General features: G+C 37.5%; 1 protein-coding gene across 2 annotated transcripts in view; it reads right to left on the bottom strand.

Annotated features, from left to right (window-relative positions):
• The window catches only part of Shroom4 (shroom family member 4), a 203680-nt gene that overhangs the window by 84000 nt on the left and 101317 nt on the right, over positions 1–18363 (bottom strand). For both annotated transcript variants that reach the window (XM_048461482.3, XM_085684438.2), the window contains exon 2: positions 13058–13209. In XM_048461482.3, coding sequence (XP_048317439.3) covers positions 13058–13209 — 152 coding nt within the window. The remainder of the gene's footprint in view (positions 1–13057; positions 13210–18363) is intronic.

Below are 18363 nucleotides of genomic sequence, written 5' to 3'. Positions count from 1 at the left end.
CGTAAAATGAATAAAAAATTTAAAAATAAATAAGTAAATAAAAATGATCAGGACTTGACCAATTAAACATAAAAATCACAGTGGAGAAAACTGGCTTCTCTTTGAACTATCTATGTTTATGGAGACTCACAAAGACATGGATTTTATTAGTGTTTGGGGGTAAAAATTTAATCAGTTTAATACATTTAAAAGTGAACATATATTTTCAAAATGGGAGGAGTCCATGCAAGTTTGTATACTTAGGAGAAAAAGCAACAAGACAACAAAAGATGACAAGCTGACAGTATCTGAATAATGGAGAGTAGGAATTAAAGAAGTTATTTCCCAAGCGGAGGACAGTAAAAACTCTGGCCCAGGTAAAAGAATGTGCAAAGGACAGTCATACTCTTTGGATTTCAGGAAGATAAGATAGAAAAAAGTCATGTAGATCCAGCTATGGAGGGTCATAAAATCTAGGACAGAGTACTTGTATTATTTCTGGAGACAATTGGGGCACATTTGAGAAAGGGAATTACATGACCCAGGCTGGCACAATAGAACTCTTATAACTCATGAGGTTTACCCAAAGCACAATTATTGCTGATTGAAATAAATACTGAGATGTACTTTAGGAAGATTAATTTGGCAGAAGTGCAAAGAATGGGTTGGAGGGCATCCAGATAAGAGGTAATGAGTCCCAGGCAGTAGTAGGAAGAAGGCAAAGGAGATGGATGGCATGGATATTAGAAACACTGCAGAGAGCTCAGAAAGGACTTGGGGGATGAAGAAGAAATTAAAGAGATTCTATAGTTGTGAGTTTGATGTATAGAGATGGGAATGATGCCATAGACAAAAAAAATAATGAGCTATCAGGACAGAGGCAATGTGCATCTTGGAATGGAAATCTGGGGCTCAGAAAGACGTAAAGGCTGGGGAGAAGGATCTGGCACTCTTCTATGTCCAGAAGTAGACCGTTTCATAAAGGAAGAACTAGCAAAAGACAAGTCAAGCAAGGTAACAGATTGAATCCCAACTTTACTTTAGGTAGAGGAAGGAGTTGTCTCTCTAGCAGAAAGGCTCCCAAGAAGAGGTAGCAAATGTGAAAATCTCCAGAAACATTAGAAAGAAAGCCAGATTGGTAGACAGGAACTGCAGCATTTAGTACTACTTCATTATTTTGAGTTTCATGGCTGTCGGAAAGTCCTTCTGTACTGTAAGCCTCGACAAAATTATGGAGGACAATACATTAGACTAATGGAAAATAGTGATGGCAGCTACTTCTAACAGCATAGTCCCTTTGCTAAGAACTTCATTCTGGTGGATGACGAGTCTTTGGTGTAGCAAAGGTAGAAAACTCTCTAGGTTGAGGAACAACATAGCAAAGACAAACGATGGGAGAGTTGAGGTTCTCTTGCTCAGTGGCATTGAGTGCCTGTCATGTATAAAATCCTTTCATTTTTAACTATCATATGGAGTCTCAGTCTTTTTCTGAAAATGATTTATGTCGGAGACCAGCAAATTTACTTATATAGGGCCAGGTACTAAATATTTATATAAGTATAAATAAAATACTTTATATTTATGTTCTAAAATATGGTATTTTATTAATTCTTTGAGGATTTCATACATGCATATAATGTTTGATCCTGTTATTCCTGCTCCGCCTCTAATTTCTCCCAGATCCACCCTCTATCCCACCTAGAATCTTATCTTCTTTAGTTATAACCCATTGAATCCAATTTTGTACTGCTCATATTCTTTTGGGTACCTTATCAGAAAACTGACTCTGCCTTCCCCAGAAGCCATAAACTTTCAATAGCTCCTCAGCTAGTGTTGGGACCTAAAGATCCCCTCCCTATTCCATACTGGAAAGTGAACTTATTTGACTCTGGGCAGCAACTGGGGAAGCAAACACAGCTGCTGTGAGTTCCTGAAGGCAGAGGTTCTGTCATGTAGAGATACTGTATTGCTCTGCTCATGTCCAACCTGACCTCTGGTTTACAAACTTTCTGCCCCCCACTTCCACAATGGTCCTTGAGCCTTTGGAACAGGGGTATGATATACATATCCATTTTTATACTTAAGTTTTATAAACTAAGGTAGACTGAGGAGTTATTATCTACATCCTGCTATAGGAAAGTAGAAACAATTCAGAGATTTACAAATATCAAAATAAAATATATATGTGTGTGTATTATATACACAAATGTGCACACGCACAGATGCGCATGTGCACACACACATATTTGGGGTGGCTTGAAAGAAAATGGCTCCCAAAGTGGGTGGCACTATTAGGAGGTGTGGTCTTCTTGGAGCAGGTGTGGTCTTATTGGAGGAAGTGTATCACTGTGGAGGTGGGCTTTGAGGTCTCATATATGTTCAAGCCATGCCCAGTGAGGCAGACAACTTCCTGTTGCCTGTGCAAGATGTAGAACTGTCAGCTACCTCTCTAGCACCATGTCTGCCTGCACACTACCATGTCACCCCATGATGATAATGGACTGAACCTCTGACCTGTAAGCCACCCCAATTAAATGTTTCCCTTTATAAGAGTTGCCATGGTCATGGTGTCTCTTCACAGTAATAGAAACCCTAAGAAAATATTGCACACAGCCTGATAATAGGGAAGTGGCTACGGCACTACATGATAAAGACACAACAATGAAAAAAGACTGTCCTCACTGCTTCATGGTTCTTATAGTTGGGGTGAGAAAATTTCTGAACCACATGGGTTATACTTGCCTATGATTTATTGGTCAAGAAGATCTCAGAGGCACTCCAAACAACATAAGCTATTACCATTTGCTTTAAGTTACCCTCTGTAACTAGATAGTAACACCATATTGCTGAAGGCATCACATACTTCTGTTGCAGGACATAGAACATCAGTCTTGAACTAACAAGGAATCTCTCTCTCTCTCTCTCTCTCTCTCTCTCTCTCTCTCTCTCTGTTGGCTAACTTCTATAGTTCTGTAAGATGCTATGCAGGCTGCGGAAGAAAAGACAGTGATTTTATACAGTCCTGGATCCTGCTTGCTACAATACTGACCTACCAGGCAAGATGTGTACACTGGTGTCATAGTTGCAAGACTCTCATGATTAGACTTTTGACCTATCCCGCAGGAGGGAATTCATACGTAGTAATGTATATATGGTGAAAACTCATGTCTAGGGAAGTCATAGGCCCTTGGGCAGAACCTATTTTTCTTAATGGTCATGTTATCAAACTACCTTTTAAATATTTATATCTATTATATATGTGTTGCTTTTAACCTTGGTCAGAAAAGTTTCTTGTTGCATGGGTCATAGTCATGCAGAGATTCATTACTATCGAAAATGCTGAGTAAAAAGAACCTGTGTGTGCTCAACCATAAGACAGGATACTTGTAACAACAATTTCCCTGTTGCCGAGTGGTGTGGGAAGTCCTTCTGTATATGTGTTGCTTTTATTGGTTAATAAAGAAGTTGCTTTGGACCTATAGCAGAGCAAAACAGAGCTAGGCAGGGAAAACTAAACTGAATTCTGGGAGAAAGAAGGAAGAGTCAGGGAGAAGCCATGTAGCCCCACAGGAGACAGACACCAGGGACTGAACGTTACCTCGTAAGCCACAGCAATGGGGCGATACAAAGATTAATGGAGATTGGTTAGTTTAGGATATAAGAGCAAGCTAAAAATATGCTTGAGCTATTAGACAAACAGTATTGCAAATAATATAGTTTCTGTGTAATTATTTCGAGTCAAAGTGGTCAAGAAACAAACTAGTGGCCTCCCCCAACACCTGAAGATCAGGAAACATTGCAGAAGAGGGGGCAGAGAGAATATAAGAGTCAGAGGATACATAGATATGTTGTGAAATGCTGGCCTCTGGATATGATGTGGCTGGTGCACAGATGAACTCACAGCAGATGTGGTTATCTACAAAAGATCATCACAAGATCAAGCCAGTTAAAAATTCCAATGCAGAAAGGGAAGGGACTACAGAGGTACCACCCCAAGCTTAGGGGACCTGTTAGCAGCTGATGATGCTAAGAGATGGAGGGTCACTCTTCTTTGGGGGGCTGAAGGTGTGGCCACTGGTAGGCAGGTTCCTCATGCCCTAGTATATGATCTCATACCCATGTGCATACAGAAAGCACTAACTGAACTTCGAGTTAAAATACAGGAAGGAACATATGAAATTTGGAGAAAGATATGATGATGAGGTTCTGGGCAGGCAGTTGGAGGGAAAAGTGAGGGTTGGTTATGATCAAGGTACATTATATGCCTGTATGAAATATTTAAAGAATAAAACTAACAAATAACATTCAGTAGGACATGTTAAATAAGTGGTAGATTAGACTGGCTTGCCAAATCCTGATATAATCTATAGGAAACATACATTAGCTGGTTCGTCCAATGCATTGAGATAATGGCTAGAATACTAGAATTCCATAGGAGCAGAAAAGGGCTACTTGAATCAACCTAGGGTGTCAAAGAAAATATCCTTGGAATGGGTATCCCTGGGCTCTAATTTCAAGCTTGTGAATGCTACTGTGAAGGAGTCCAGAGAAAGAAATGGAAATAACCAGTTCTGATAAGAAGCAGAAAATGAAGACTCATAGTGTTGATAATCAGCATGACATTCTTGAAAACTTCATTGCTCCAGAATAAATCAGCAACAAGGTATAATAGATGAAGCTGCAGGTGTGAGCAGAGATAGGAATAAATAGCTCACTCTTCTTACTGCCCACTGGGCAAGGGAGGTCACTGAGAAGTTTTTGGCAGGGGATGGACATAGAATTGAATCTGTATTCTAGATTTGTCTCTGTGCTAGCCCCACTTTGGCAGACAGATTTGAGACAGTGAAGAAGCTAATGAAATAGTTCAAAGAAGACTCAACTAAGATAGTCAAAGAGAAAATGCAAAGAAGAGTAAAGATTCTGGGGTGATCTAAAGGGCAAACCACTCTCAGTGACAGACATTAATGAGTCAAGAATGACTATTGGGTTTGCAGTTGGATGTCTGGACCATGGTACTATCAACTACTACTGGCAGTGGGGGAGTATAAGGACTAGAAAATAGTTCAGATTTTTACATACTACACTTGAATTTCCTCTTGGATTTTCCTGCAGTGACTTTATTGGTGTTCTGAATCTGAATTTTGGGGGAGATCAGACTTGGAAATATACTCCTTAGCACTGGGGTGGTAGTTGAAAAAATGAGTGAACGGAATAGCACAGGTTGAATGAGTAGGGTCAGCAAAGTGTGAGCCACGGAGGTCAAAAGGAGGAAAACAGAATAGGAGAAAGTGGAATTGATGCCTTGGTAATGTAGAAGAACAGGAGTGAAGAGAGTGGTGCATGAAAAAGCTAGATGGAGAAGAAGCTGTTACTGCAGAGTTGAAGTTACTTTTTCTCTACTAATTCTGGAGAATTGAACCTGATGCCTTCCTGGAAGTGGTTCTCAAACTGCTGACTTTTCATTTAGAAATCTTAGTAAAATTCGTAATTGGAATAGCTCCCTCTACTCAAGAGTTTTTGATTAGTAGACCTAATGTGGCATCCAATAAAATACATTTGTAACAAGTTTCTAAGTAATAGTCATTAATGAGTACCAGCTCTAAAACATCTATTGTATAATTAATTAATTTCTAATGGACCTATGCATCTTCCTTAGAAAAACTGAAATAATAGTCACAAATTACATTCTGTCTTCAGTGACTGAGTCAAGAGAGACTGTAGGTATTCACGATTGAATTCAGACTGCAGAAAAAAGCCTGACAGTCAATAAATAATTGCTGACTCAAATGCTTGCAAAAGTTTAAGCATGGTGCTGCATGCCTATAATTCCACAATCTTCGAGGCTGGGACAGGATGATCATGAGTTCAAGACCACCCTGAATAAGACCCTATCTCAAACATGGGAGAGTTGCCAAGGTCAATTGCACAATCAGAAGAGCAAGTTGTTGATACAGAAGTGTTTATTCCTTAAGATTGAGAATGCCCAAGACTCTAAAGTATGTGGCCATCTGAAAGGACAACAAAATTTATCAGTCTGACATTCTGAATTGTGATAGAAAAGATGACTAGGATTCACGTCCAAAAGTGGGAAATACAAATGAGAAAATGATCTGGAGGCCAACCGATAACATTTATAAGGAAACTAGAGTGATAAAGGCTACTTTGAACTTCAAAAATTACAGAATATCACGACAGCATAGAGGAATAACTAAATTAGGCCAAGTGAAAATACTGTTCATTAAATTACTTCTTAGTTTTTCTTTTGCTTTTATGAGACAGGTTCTCATGTAGCCTAGGCTGGTCTTGACCTCATTATATACCTAACGCTGGTCTTGAACTCCTGATCCTCCTGTCTCCCACCATCCAAAAGTACCACAACCACAAGCACTGGGCCTATAGGCATATGCCACCACACCTAGAACAAACAAACAAACAAACAAAAAACCCTATCATTACATTTTGTGTTTTTATCCATTACTTTTTCTTCCTTCCCCCTCTAAATTTTATTGCAATAGACTTTTTTTCCTGCTGAGCAGGGAGCCAAGGGCCTTGTGCTAAGTAGGCACTCTACCACTGAGTTTTTCTTTGCTTTGCGGTACTGAGAATGGAAAATTGAATCTGGGGCTCCACAGATGGAAGGCAAGTACTCTACCACTGAGCTGTATCAGCTATCAAAAAAATCCCTTTATGCAATATCTTTCAGCTATTCGTACAATCAAAACTATTTGTGTACATTTTTCAGTGGAAAGTTTATTTTGAAATTCCATCCATATATGTCCTTTATATGTTAAGCATATTTCTTCTTAAGGGTTCTTAAGTGTAACAGTTCTTACATTGTACAGCTTCTAACTGGTTATTGCGGTCTAGTGTTAACTTTACATGAAATTTGTTCTTCTTTGACTTCCACTTTAAACTGATTTCCATACTTTACAGTTTGATTATTGAAGTTAAATAAAGTCCAACATATGTTAATTTCTAAGTCTGTATTAGACTTATGATTTTACCTTTTTTCAAAAAATCTTTTAGCATTTAAAATAAATTGTTATCATCCTATATTTCTAAATTATATTTGATAGGCTTGCATTTATAAACTTTGCATCTAAACTCAATAATTAGAGTATCCTGATTCTGGCTTCAAAAACAACCTGAGTAAATCTGCAACATTTTCAGATCTATAACACTGTAATAGAGTCTAGGGTATTTCAAAAACTTTGAAGGCACTCACTGACTGAAACTATATGAACTTAAAATATTTCTGGGAATTCCCATTTGATTATTATTGTTTTCAGTGATTCTGTTGTTTCAGATCATTTTATTATACAGCTTTTCAATAATTTTGGCATTTAAAACTGAAGTAGATATGTTAAATTTCTCTGTGATTTCAAGATTTCCTAAAGTGTAATTATAGTAATCTGTAGTTAATTCAAGAAACTGCTTCTATGATGTTGTCATTCATCATTTAAATTTTATTTATAATTCATTTTTGTTTACTTGATTAAATTTGCTAGAGGCTTATCTATTTAAGCCATCTTCCCAGTCCTCCAAATCGAGCTCTTGGCATCAATATTATATTGGATTTTTAGATATGTAATTGCATTCTTTATTTTTAATAAAATATCAAATGCTATAATTTACTTCAGAATACTAATTTCAAAGTTTTGACAGGTCATGCTCTCAACTTTATTATTTTTATCACTTTGCTACTTTTTCTTTGGTTTGCTATTTGCATATAAATGTGTTCTGCTATATTAAAGTTGCTAAAGATTTTTGTTTTAATTTGGGAAATTTGTACATTATCAGAAATAAAGCCAATGTCACTTCTGCTGCTAAGAATTTGCATATATTTTCTGCAGTATAACATTTTAAAATTTTCCATGAATATTTGAAAATAATGAATTACTACCTATAAAATATTTTTAAATTTTATTAATTATAATGAATAACTTAGGTTTTCAAATTTTCCAAGTACTAACATTTTGGTGTTCTTTGTTTTCATGCTTAAGTTATGTCAAAGTCTTCAGTGCAGACATTTTCATCAATTCTTTTTCTACTGCTAAAAGGTTTTTTTTAGATATTTAGATATCGTTATTTTTAGTTAAAAATGGTACTTAGTCATAAAGTTCTAGCCCTCGCTGAGGAGCTAGTGGTAAAGAACAGCTTGCAGGGAAGGGAAAGTTAGTTTTCGTGAAGGGTCTGTCCCCTGGTAGATCAAAAAATGGTCCAGTGGATGACCACACACTCACAAACATATAGGCAGGACCACTTGGATTGACTTTTTAAAAAAAAAAAAATCCATGAAGGTACAATGTTGGGTGGGTATGGAATTGGAGGCTGGGAATAAATGGGGAAGAGGATGAATATAATCAAATTACAATGCACGAAACTCTTCCATAATTAACAAAATATTCGAAATTGCTTATGAATATGTCTTTAATATGGTTATACATTCTATTCATTTAAACCTTTTGAAAATAGCATAGTTCTATGGCTCTTATTTTTAATTTTTTTTCAAGTAGAAAGTGACCTGCTCAGACCCTTTTTTTGAAGCATGGATTGATTGGAAAGAGATAAAACTGAATGCTGAGAAGCCAGTGGGAAGGCTCTCAAAATAGTACAGGTGAGAAATCAAGAGTGATTGAATTGAGACAAACTAACAGAGATTTAGGGCAGGTTAGACATGTGAAGGCTTGAAATTACTTGGACTTGAGAGTGAGGCAAGAGGTGGCTTGACAATGCCACCTTGATTTCTGACTTAGTTAACCATCATTTAAAGGGCAATCAATATAGCGCTGGGGATGTGGTGCAGAGGTAAAGTGCTTCCCTAGAATGTACAAGGCTCTGGGTTTGATCCCTAGAAGTGTGCATGTGCACACATGCGTGTGTGTGTGCATGTGCGCACACACACACAGACACACAGACACACAGACACACACACACACACACAGAGAGAGAGAGAGAGAGAGAGAGAGAGAGAGAGAGAGAGAGAGAGAAGCTGGTGGATTGGGTTTTCAGAATAAGCCATTTTCTAAGGTCTCTTTGTATGTCCATCTTCAAAGGACTTAAGTCAAGACCTAAAGTCCAGCATTGGAACTTTGTCAATGATATACTTAAACCAAGGTCCTTTCACTTGTGTCTAAGAAAATAGGATGAACACTTATAAACTATAAGTATATCACACTTCTTTTATGTGTTAATTTATGAAGAACAGAGACCGTTTTCATAAGCTAGAGGGTAAATTGGAACTAAGCATGAAGGAACTAACTTCCTATACTATGTCCCCAGTAGTCCATAGGGAAGGTTAAGCTTTCCACAAGAGGGCAGCATCATCTCATAAATTATGCATGGAATACCTCAAGTAATAAGGGCTGAAGTGGGGGTGCTGAAAAGGTAGAAAATGTAGGTCCTGGGAGCCATAGATCCTTTTACCCCATAAAAATTAAAGGTCCCTGACATTTCCAAGACTGTAGTTAGAGCCACTCCTAAGTGATGTTTTGTAATGGCAGTATTGCTATAGAAGAGAAAGAAGAGAGGGTGAGTGGTTAAAACCCCAGCATCTTCACATCCCTTTGTGGAACTAACCTCAGAAACTTCTCTGACAGTATTCACACTCTAAAGGGCCTCTGTCTTTCTACGATCAGAAATTCACCAAGAGCCATATTTTCTGTTCAGATATTTGCCACCCCAATTGGTTTCCCAGGAAATAATACTCTGCAGACTAGGGTACAATGCACATTACAGTTCCAATGCACTTCCCGTCTGACAGTGTTTGGTTACTCCAATTATGCTTCGTTTATACCTCAGAGAAGGGAATGGACTGAAATTCCACAATACAGCATTATGCATCTATGACTAAACCACCTTGACCTTGGAAGTCAAGCACGATCAAGTCTCACTAGTACTTATAAAGAGGAATTTTATATAAATTAAATCATTTGAACCTCATAATAATAATGCTACTCAAGAAATTACCATTTCTATGCACTAGATCCAAGGAGTAGCATTCATGATACTAAACAAGAACTCTTACCAAGTGAACCCTCCATGAAGTCTTACTTAAAATATAAATCATAACAATTCAAAATGGTGAAGATGCAGATCCATGGCAGAGTACTTGACTAGCATACTCAAGGCCTTGGAGTCCATCGCTAGCATAGGAAAAGCAACCCTTCAAATAAAATGAAATCAGTGATCACATAGCTATTATATAGTACAAGGCACTACTTACCATGATGCCTATATCTGGAAAGGCATGACTTAATACTAGGTACCAGAAGATCATGCAATAAACCAATGGAACTCTATATAATCTACCCCATGTAATTCTAAACTTCTATGTTTTAGGGAAAGACTGTTTGGATAAATTGTTTGAATGTTACATGAGATCAATAGAAGAATTTATGATAGCTCTCCTTCTGGATAGGTTGCTGGAGTATCATCAAGATAGGAAGCTTTGGTAAAGAATAAGGTGTTAGGCTTGGAACAACATATTGTACTTGAAATTCTATAGGCACATCTAAATATAAATGTCCATATTATAATTTCTGTATTATGATATCAGAAAAGGTAGAACTTCTGAAAACAAAATGTTTAAGGCATGGTCAAAGTGATAATCAAGTAATAAAGGAGACTGGTTAAAACATAGTCAAAAGGAAGAAGACACAGAAGTAAACAGAGCTCAAATGTGAGAACACTTGTCTAGCTAGCATCAGAAGGCCCTGCTATCCATCCCCAGGACCACAATAAAAAAAATGTGTGTCTGTTTGTCTGTCTGTCTGCCTGTCTGTCTGTCTTCATAAATACATAAACACAACCTGTCAAGTTCATATAATGTTATTTGCATGTCTATCTTTTTGGGACTGACCATTTGATATTGGATAACCAATTAGTGTACTATTCCTGTGATATAGATATGAATAATTTACATTGGTATAAAACTTGACTTACTGATATAAATTTTAGGTCAATTTTATTATATATATATGTATTTCTGATCTTAATTAAGGTATTGTGATTGTATAGTTCATTTAAAAATCTAATGTATAATTAGGAAATATAGGTTGTTAATGGATAATCATCAATAATAGTAAAGCTTGTAGTCATGTTAGTTAGATTTTCTAGATATATAGAGATAAATTTCAGTTAGATGGGCATTCTTCATATCTTTCAAAGACTACAGAATATGGAATTTCATATGTTTTAATAACTTTTCATGACAATGAGACACATCTGCTCCTGGCAGCACCAGCTACTTCAAGAGGAAGGTGGGCATCGAAGAGGCTCCTTATGGAGTTTGTTAGCCATTTGGGCAAGAAACTTCTCTTGCATGAACTGATGCATAAACTGGACACAAAGAACCCATAGAGAAAGGACTGCTGAACTTGCCTAAAGGTGAGATGGTCTTTTGGGGTTCCTGATTCATGAAAGAGTCTGCGAGACATTCTGCAGGATACAAAAGAAAGCGACTGAACTGTCTTTGAAATTTCCTGCTTCATGGAAATGTCTGCTGGATACTATGGGCCTGGAGGCCGAAGATGGATGCCCCAACAGTACAGAGGAACTCTGGGTGACTGTGTAGGCAGCGAGATGTCTCTGTTATTTCTAGAGTTTGGAAGTTGCTTATTTCTTGTTTACTTAGGTAATATTATATCCTTCTGGAGTCTTTGATGGAGTTGAAGAATAAATAGATAGTTATAGTTTTCCTTCGTTATTATAAAAGATAAAAGATATAGATGTTGTAACTGTGATTCTTGCTTTATAACTGTTTTGTTATATGTAATTTTACTATGTTAAAGTGAAAGCCTTTCTTTTTTGTTTAAACAGAAAAAGGGGAAATGATGTAGGTGGGTCTTCTTTCTATGTGTTACTTTCATTGGTTCATAAAGAAACTGCTTGGCCTGATAGGTCAGACCATAGGTGAGTGGAGTAGACAGAACAGAATGCTGAGAACAAGGCAATGTTTCTCCTGCCCAAGATGGACATGGATTAGAATCCTCCCGGTAAGCCACGACCTTGTGGTGGCATATAGATTATTAGATATGGGTTAGTCAAGATGTGAGAGTTAGCCAATAAGAGGCTAGAGCTAATGGGCCAGGCAGTATTTAAATGAATACAATTTATGTGTTGTTATTTTGGGTGTAAAACTAGCCGGGGAGCTGAGCGGCAGGAACGGGGCCCGCTGCTCCTTATGCAACATTCCTGGGGAAGACTGTTTCTCCTGCTCTCAGTGGTAACAATTAAAGAAAAAGAGACTATGAATTTGAAGCAAACAAGGGGAGAAGACTTGGAGGAGAAAGAAGACAAAAGTGATGAAATTACATCATAATCTCAGAAAACAAAGAAAAAATTTAAAAGGGGTAGCATTGGCATGACTACACCCAATGGTGTCCCTGCCCTTCCTTTTGCTTGTGTAGTTCCATTTAGCCAAAAATCTATCTATTTCTGATGGTTTATTTTTCTAATTCTACCTACTCATTAGCTCAAATTTTACCTCCTCTTTTGAATGTAACTTTATTGAATCCTGACATGACCCCTTTTTCTCTTTAATTAGCAATTTCTGTCTAAGCAATTTATTTAACGACCACAAGGAACTCTGTGAAACCTTTCATTGCTTCTTTGTATTATTAATTTTTTTTGACACATACATGTTTTTTTTTCACTTGTTAAACCATACAAGGGTAACATTTCTGACTTGGAGTTTGCCATAGCCTCCAAAGAGTCTACCATGGCTGGCAGTAGGATTCTTTTACATCTTTGTTGATATGTGATGATTGAATGAAGACTGTTATGACAGAGGAGACAGAAAAAAAAACAACCTTGGCTTTATATGTTTTTAGTCATTGAGTCCTCAGAATAGCGAGTAAATGAGTTCTGAAGAAGCATTTATCTGAAGGGGTATACTGAGTATATGACAGTGTCAAAATATGAACCAACAGCCTTTTGACCATTCTGCTTTAGCTGTCTGCACAATTCTGTTCCCATGAAATACCTCTCTTGCTGATGATAATGATAGAGATGGCACTTTATGGAGGCTTTATTATCAATCAAGCACTTTTCAATGGCCTCGGCACCTGTACCTTACCTCCTGACAATCAGCTTGAGGATCCTGAAGGAGCCTTTGATAAGGATGAGGGCCTCTTGGCGAGAGCCATACAATGGAGTGCCATTGATATTCACCAGCTCATCACCAGTCCGCATCTTCTGGGACAAGGCTGCCTTGCCTCCATCTTCAATCTGTTGCAGAGAACAAAACAGAAAGCAGGTCGTGAGGGGACTTCTGCCCTATAATTTTCTTTTCTGACTTCTCCCAACCTTGTAGTCACAAGTAGGAGTGGGAAACTGTTCCATGCAGCTTCAAGAGTAGCTGAGGAGTTGATCACAGGCCATGGTCACTGAAGGCAGAGCTTGAACAAGTTCTTGAGAAAGGAGGCAACAAGAAATAAGGCAACTCCTCCCTAAAGATAGCACTTCTATAAAAGAGAGTGATGCTTAAAAGAAAGTCTATCATGTAGCTGAAGTAGCCCTATGGGATTGCAAACTGTGCACACAAATTAGAGCCAGGAGAGCGCCATCAAAAGTAGGCAAAGCTTTCCCTACTTTTGGGCAGGCTTTGGAGTCTGACAAAGCTGGGTTCAGATTTTGACTCTGCTACTTTCTAACTGGGAGAGCCTGAGAAGTATACCTAACACTTTAGAATTAAATTGTCTTTCACGCAAACTGTGGCTAACAAAAGCACCCACCTCACAGGATAGATAGGTCACCTGTTTGGGAGCTCTGAGTCCTTAGCTCAGTAGGAGTTCTGATTATTATAACAAGGAGGCTGATATTGAAAACTTTGATGGTGACTTCCAGTTCAGTACTCTGTAGTCAGAATCCCCAATTCTAAACATATGAAATAAGTACAAAGTTATTGTCTCTTCACCACATTCTAACATTCTCAATGACCAGGGTAACCTTGGCAAAAATGTTTTCAGGCTGCAGTACTCTGAAAACAAAAGTACAAGCAATAGTCACTGGGATAGACAAAAGTCAAGCAGAATGGCCCCAAAGACCCAAGTTTACAGGAAATTTTGTACATAATATTCCACTTAACACAAAAGTGAATTCTACCTGTTAGAGTATTAATTCCAACTAGAGTAATGGGGTCATTTCATCCATCATTAACCTATTCCCCAAGTACTTAATATATTTTAGCATGTACAGAACAACAAACCCACTAAGTGGTAGAGATACACAAATAAACAAAGCTCTTAGCTCCTAGCCCCAGAAGGGAAATACTGTCTAAATTTTATATGCCCACTGAGACAATCATGTTAAATAAAAATCCAGCCCACCCACATTAAGTGTTTTGGGTAATATGTGAAGTAAGAATGATCAAATCCTCCAATTCTCATGGGAAGGAAGCTTCTAAGTGAGTTATCACTGAGGGCTGACCCTTACTGCGGCTATGCTTAGACTGCTTTTCTTTCTGCTCTCTCGGTCTCTTAGCACACTCCCTGAAGCCCACACCATCAGAGTCAGAATATTGCTTTTGGGATAGGTAGGATATTTTGAGTTTAAAGAAAAAAATATCAATTCAGGATTTTTAAACACCATTAAATAAATTGAAATTCTGGGTAAATTACAGATTTATCAAGTATATTGCTGCTAAACCAACATTTTAAAAAATTAACCTCTAAGAAATCACAGGCTAGCCAGTTGTCTGTCTGTCTGTCTGTCTGTCTCTCTCTCTCTCTCTCTCTCTCTCACACACACACACACTTTCTCCAGTGTCTGGGCACCCATTCAAGATAAAACAACCCAATAATGGCAAATGGGGAATAATTCTCAGCAAATTAATTAGGATTATACTCTTGTTTCCATCGTCATTAGCATTACTGCCTCATAGTCACTACTGCCTGCCTTCAAAAATTACCACATGCAATGATGACACATACAAGTGAAGGGAAGGCAGAAGAACCAGGAGTTCTGTCTGGGCTATGTGAGACGCTGTTTCAAAAACTACAGCACCAGCAACAATAATATTAATGGGAAAATCGAAGTAAAGTACTGTAGTTGTATTTCAGAAAATCAGTTTGAATGACTCATTCTTCTGGCTTGCATGAGAGGCCCTTAGCTTTCTGACAGCTAACAAGTAACCATAAAGAGGACTAATTAATGAATGCTGATCATCTTTTTTCCACTGATGCATATTAGTCTTAATTAACTCTACACATTTTGTATTCATACGGCTCAATAATCCATATTACTGCTACCCATAGAGAGCGGTTTCTTCCACATATATTGATGTTAAGTAGAATCTCTGGATAAGTATTCAGTTATATCAAAAAGATGCCTGTTCATTCCAGGTCACAAGATAAACAACAACAACAACAAAAACCTTTTAAACTAAAATGCTTAATTAATGCTACAACCAAAGCCTTCGCATTGCTACTTTAGCTGCCATTTTCTGCATCTATGTAGAGACTATTTGTTTTTGAACTATAGTTATAGGTCAATTGCCCCTTTTTGTAGTCCACATTTCTTTTGAGTCACCAGCAGATAGTCCTCAGAACAGATGTGTTGACTATAGTTAGGTAACTCTAGTGAAAGTATGAAGATGCTCAGATAAGAAACAAGTAATTTTTTGTTACTTAGCACAATCCAGAATCCAGATATATTCAGATAAGGAAATACGGTTCCATTTGATTGACGAGCCATTGAAGTAAATGCCAAACTAATCACTCTGTAGAGGCAGGCTATTTATTGGACTGTATAACTAACTCCTTACCTATCAGGACTTTTTGGGTTGTTTTGTATTAATGTTCCTCCCCTCTACTCTATCTCCTCCCTGCTCCATATTTAATTCTTCCATTTATCGTTTGGCCTTTTGACAGCTAGACCTCCAGGTCAGTAGCTAAAATGCACATTTGTTTATAAAAAAAACACTTGCTAATGTTCTTAGTAAGGGAAAGAAAGAATAAAAAAGAAGAAGACTAGAGAGGAAAGTCAGCAACACAGAGGGAAAAAATCATCACAGTGGATGAGAAAATCAGCAACCTATTTGAAAAAGTCAGCAAGGAAATTGATATTTTCGATGAAAAAAAATAGAAACATTGAAAATAAAAAGCTCAAGCAACCAAATAAAAAACACAGTAGAAGGCAGCATTGATAGACTCAATCAAGCTGAAGGAAGAATATTAGGGGCATAGTACAAGGTCAAAGCAATACTACACTCAAGTACCAGTGAGGAGAAAAAGAGATCAAAATGATCACAATAATCCAGAAATCCAGGACATAATCAAAATACCAAGCCTATGAATCCATGGAATTGATCTGGAAGTAACCTGGGAGCCCCTTTCTGAAGGCTACCTCTTCATTTACCCAAAGATACTGTGCAAGCTGCCAAGGTAGAAAACCAGTCAATATTCCCTACACAGCTGTAAAGCCCAGGAACCACAACAATGTCCAGATGTCAAGATGCACCTAGTGGTGCAGTAGTGGCATATATATTCTGGGAATAATCAACGATTATTTAATTGGACTACAGCCTGATCCATAGGAGAGAATTTACACCTGGCATTGTAAACTTCTAATTACCCATGGTTAGAGAGGTTATGCACCATGGAGGAGAACTTACTACTACAAATTTCTTAAACCAGTATAATTTATAACTGTATTCTAAACACTTATGCGTGTGTGTGTGTGTGTGTGTGTGTGTGTGTGTGTGTGTGTGTGTGCTTGTAGCTCTCACCCAACATTAATGAAGCGTTTCTTTCTGCAGCAGACGGAGACTAGTACAGTAACTTACAATTGGTCAAAATTTAGAGAATAGCTGACTGTGTAGTGCCCATGCTCAATCGATACATCTAAAACACACAACCCCTATACCTAAGGCTCAGAGATCACAGATGAAGGGAACTTTAAAATTGTAAGAGCCAGGGGATGAGATAATGTCTTCTATGCATGACAGGGAAGCTGCACCCATGAAACCTTAGCAATAAAGTCACATACACCAGACTTGCATTATGACACCACCAGTGGCCATGCCAACTTAGATAGCTGAAAGCTGACAAGCCCTCACCCCTAGATAGAAAATTAATGATTGCTGAGAAAAAGAAAATCAGGGCTCTCCAGGGATGAGCTTCCTAATGTGTTAGCCAATCCTTAGTGGTCAACCAGAAACACATGTGCATAGGAGCAGGTGCTAAATAGACTCAGCAGTACCTGAAGATAGATAGATAGATAGATAGATAGATAGATAGATAGATAGATAGATAGATAGATAGATAGATAGATAAAATCTCCAAAAACTTAGAAAGCAAATAAACAATATTAAAATCTACATGAGGGGAAAGGATAACTCTCCAACAAAAGCAGAAATAGCAGAATAACATCAGCTCTCTTGTCAGTCAAGCCTAAAGCTGAAAAAGCAGGAGATGACATATTCCAAGTACTGAAAGCAACTAACAACTAAGAATGTTATATTCAGCAAATTTCTCATTCAAAATTGATGGAAAAATAAGGACACCAAGGCAATCACAAGCCAAGGCTGTTTATGACAACCAGGGTAGTGCTTCAAAAGATACCAAAAAAATATTAAATACAGGGAAAGAATTAGTTTCATGAGAGGGATAAACAAAAAAAAAGGAGAGCTAGGTAAGACTCTATCACATCCAACACAGTAAATCAGCAAAACCCTAACACTAACGCATGAGAAAATAAAGAGAAAACAATAATCCAGGCAACCAGAAATGTAATCATCAAAATAATAGGAATTAGTAAACATGTCTCAGTAAAAGCCTTAATTATGAATACTCTTCAATCAGCAACAAGGAGACACAGACAGGCTCACTGGACTTATAAACAAAAACCAAACAAAACTAGACAGAACCAGCTCTTGTCTCTAAGAAAAACATCAGGAGTAAAGACATCCATAGACTGAGAATCAAAGGATGGAAGTCAATCTATCACATGATTGGAAGCTGAAACAAGCTGGGGCATCTATTCTGCTATTTGATAAAGTTGACTTCAAAATTAGAAGAGATAAAAGACCATTACATAATAATAAAGGGAATAACAGTTCATCAAGAGGTAGTAATTATAAATGAGATGTGACTATGATAACCTCTGCTTTCTATTTTTAAAATATGGGTAATTTTAGGTGTCAAATGAAACTTTCTTGGTCAGTTCTCCAAGATTCTGGCCAAATTATGAGACCATAATCCTTACTCCACCAGTTTAGTCCCATTTTTAAGAAGGTAAACATGCCTGTAGGTTGATACATTGTTTCTGCAAACAAACAGAAAAGATTAATATATATATTACACATATCTCATATATGTATATATATCATATATATAAAGATAAATACAATATAAAGATACATATCTTTCAAAGATGCTAAGA

This window comes from Myodes glareolus, chromosome X (assembly GCF_982192425.1).
Source record: "Myodes glareolus chromosome X, mMyoGla1.1, whole genome shotgun sequence".
Taxonomy (NCBI): Eukaryota; Metazoa; Chordata; class Mammalia; order Rodentia; family Cricetidae; genus Myodes; species Myodes glareolus.
Note: the sequence above shows the minus strand (reverse complement) of the source record. Positions and strands in the feature narration are given on the sequence as shown.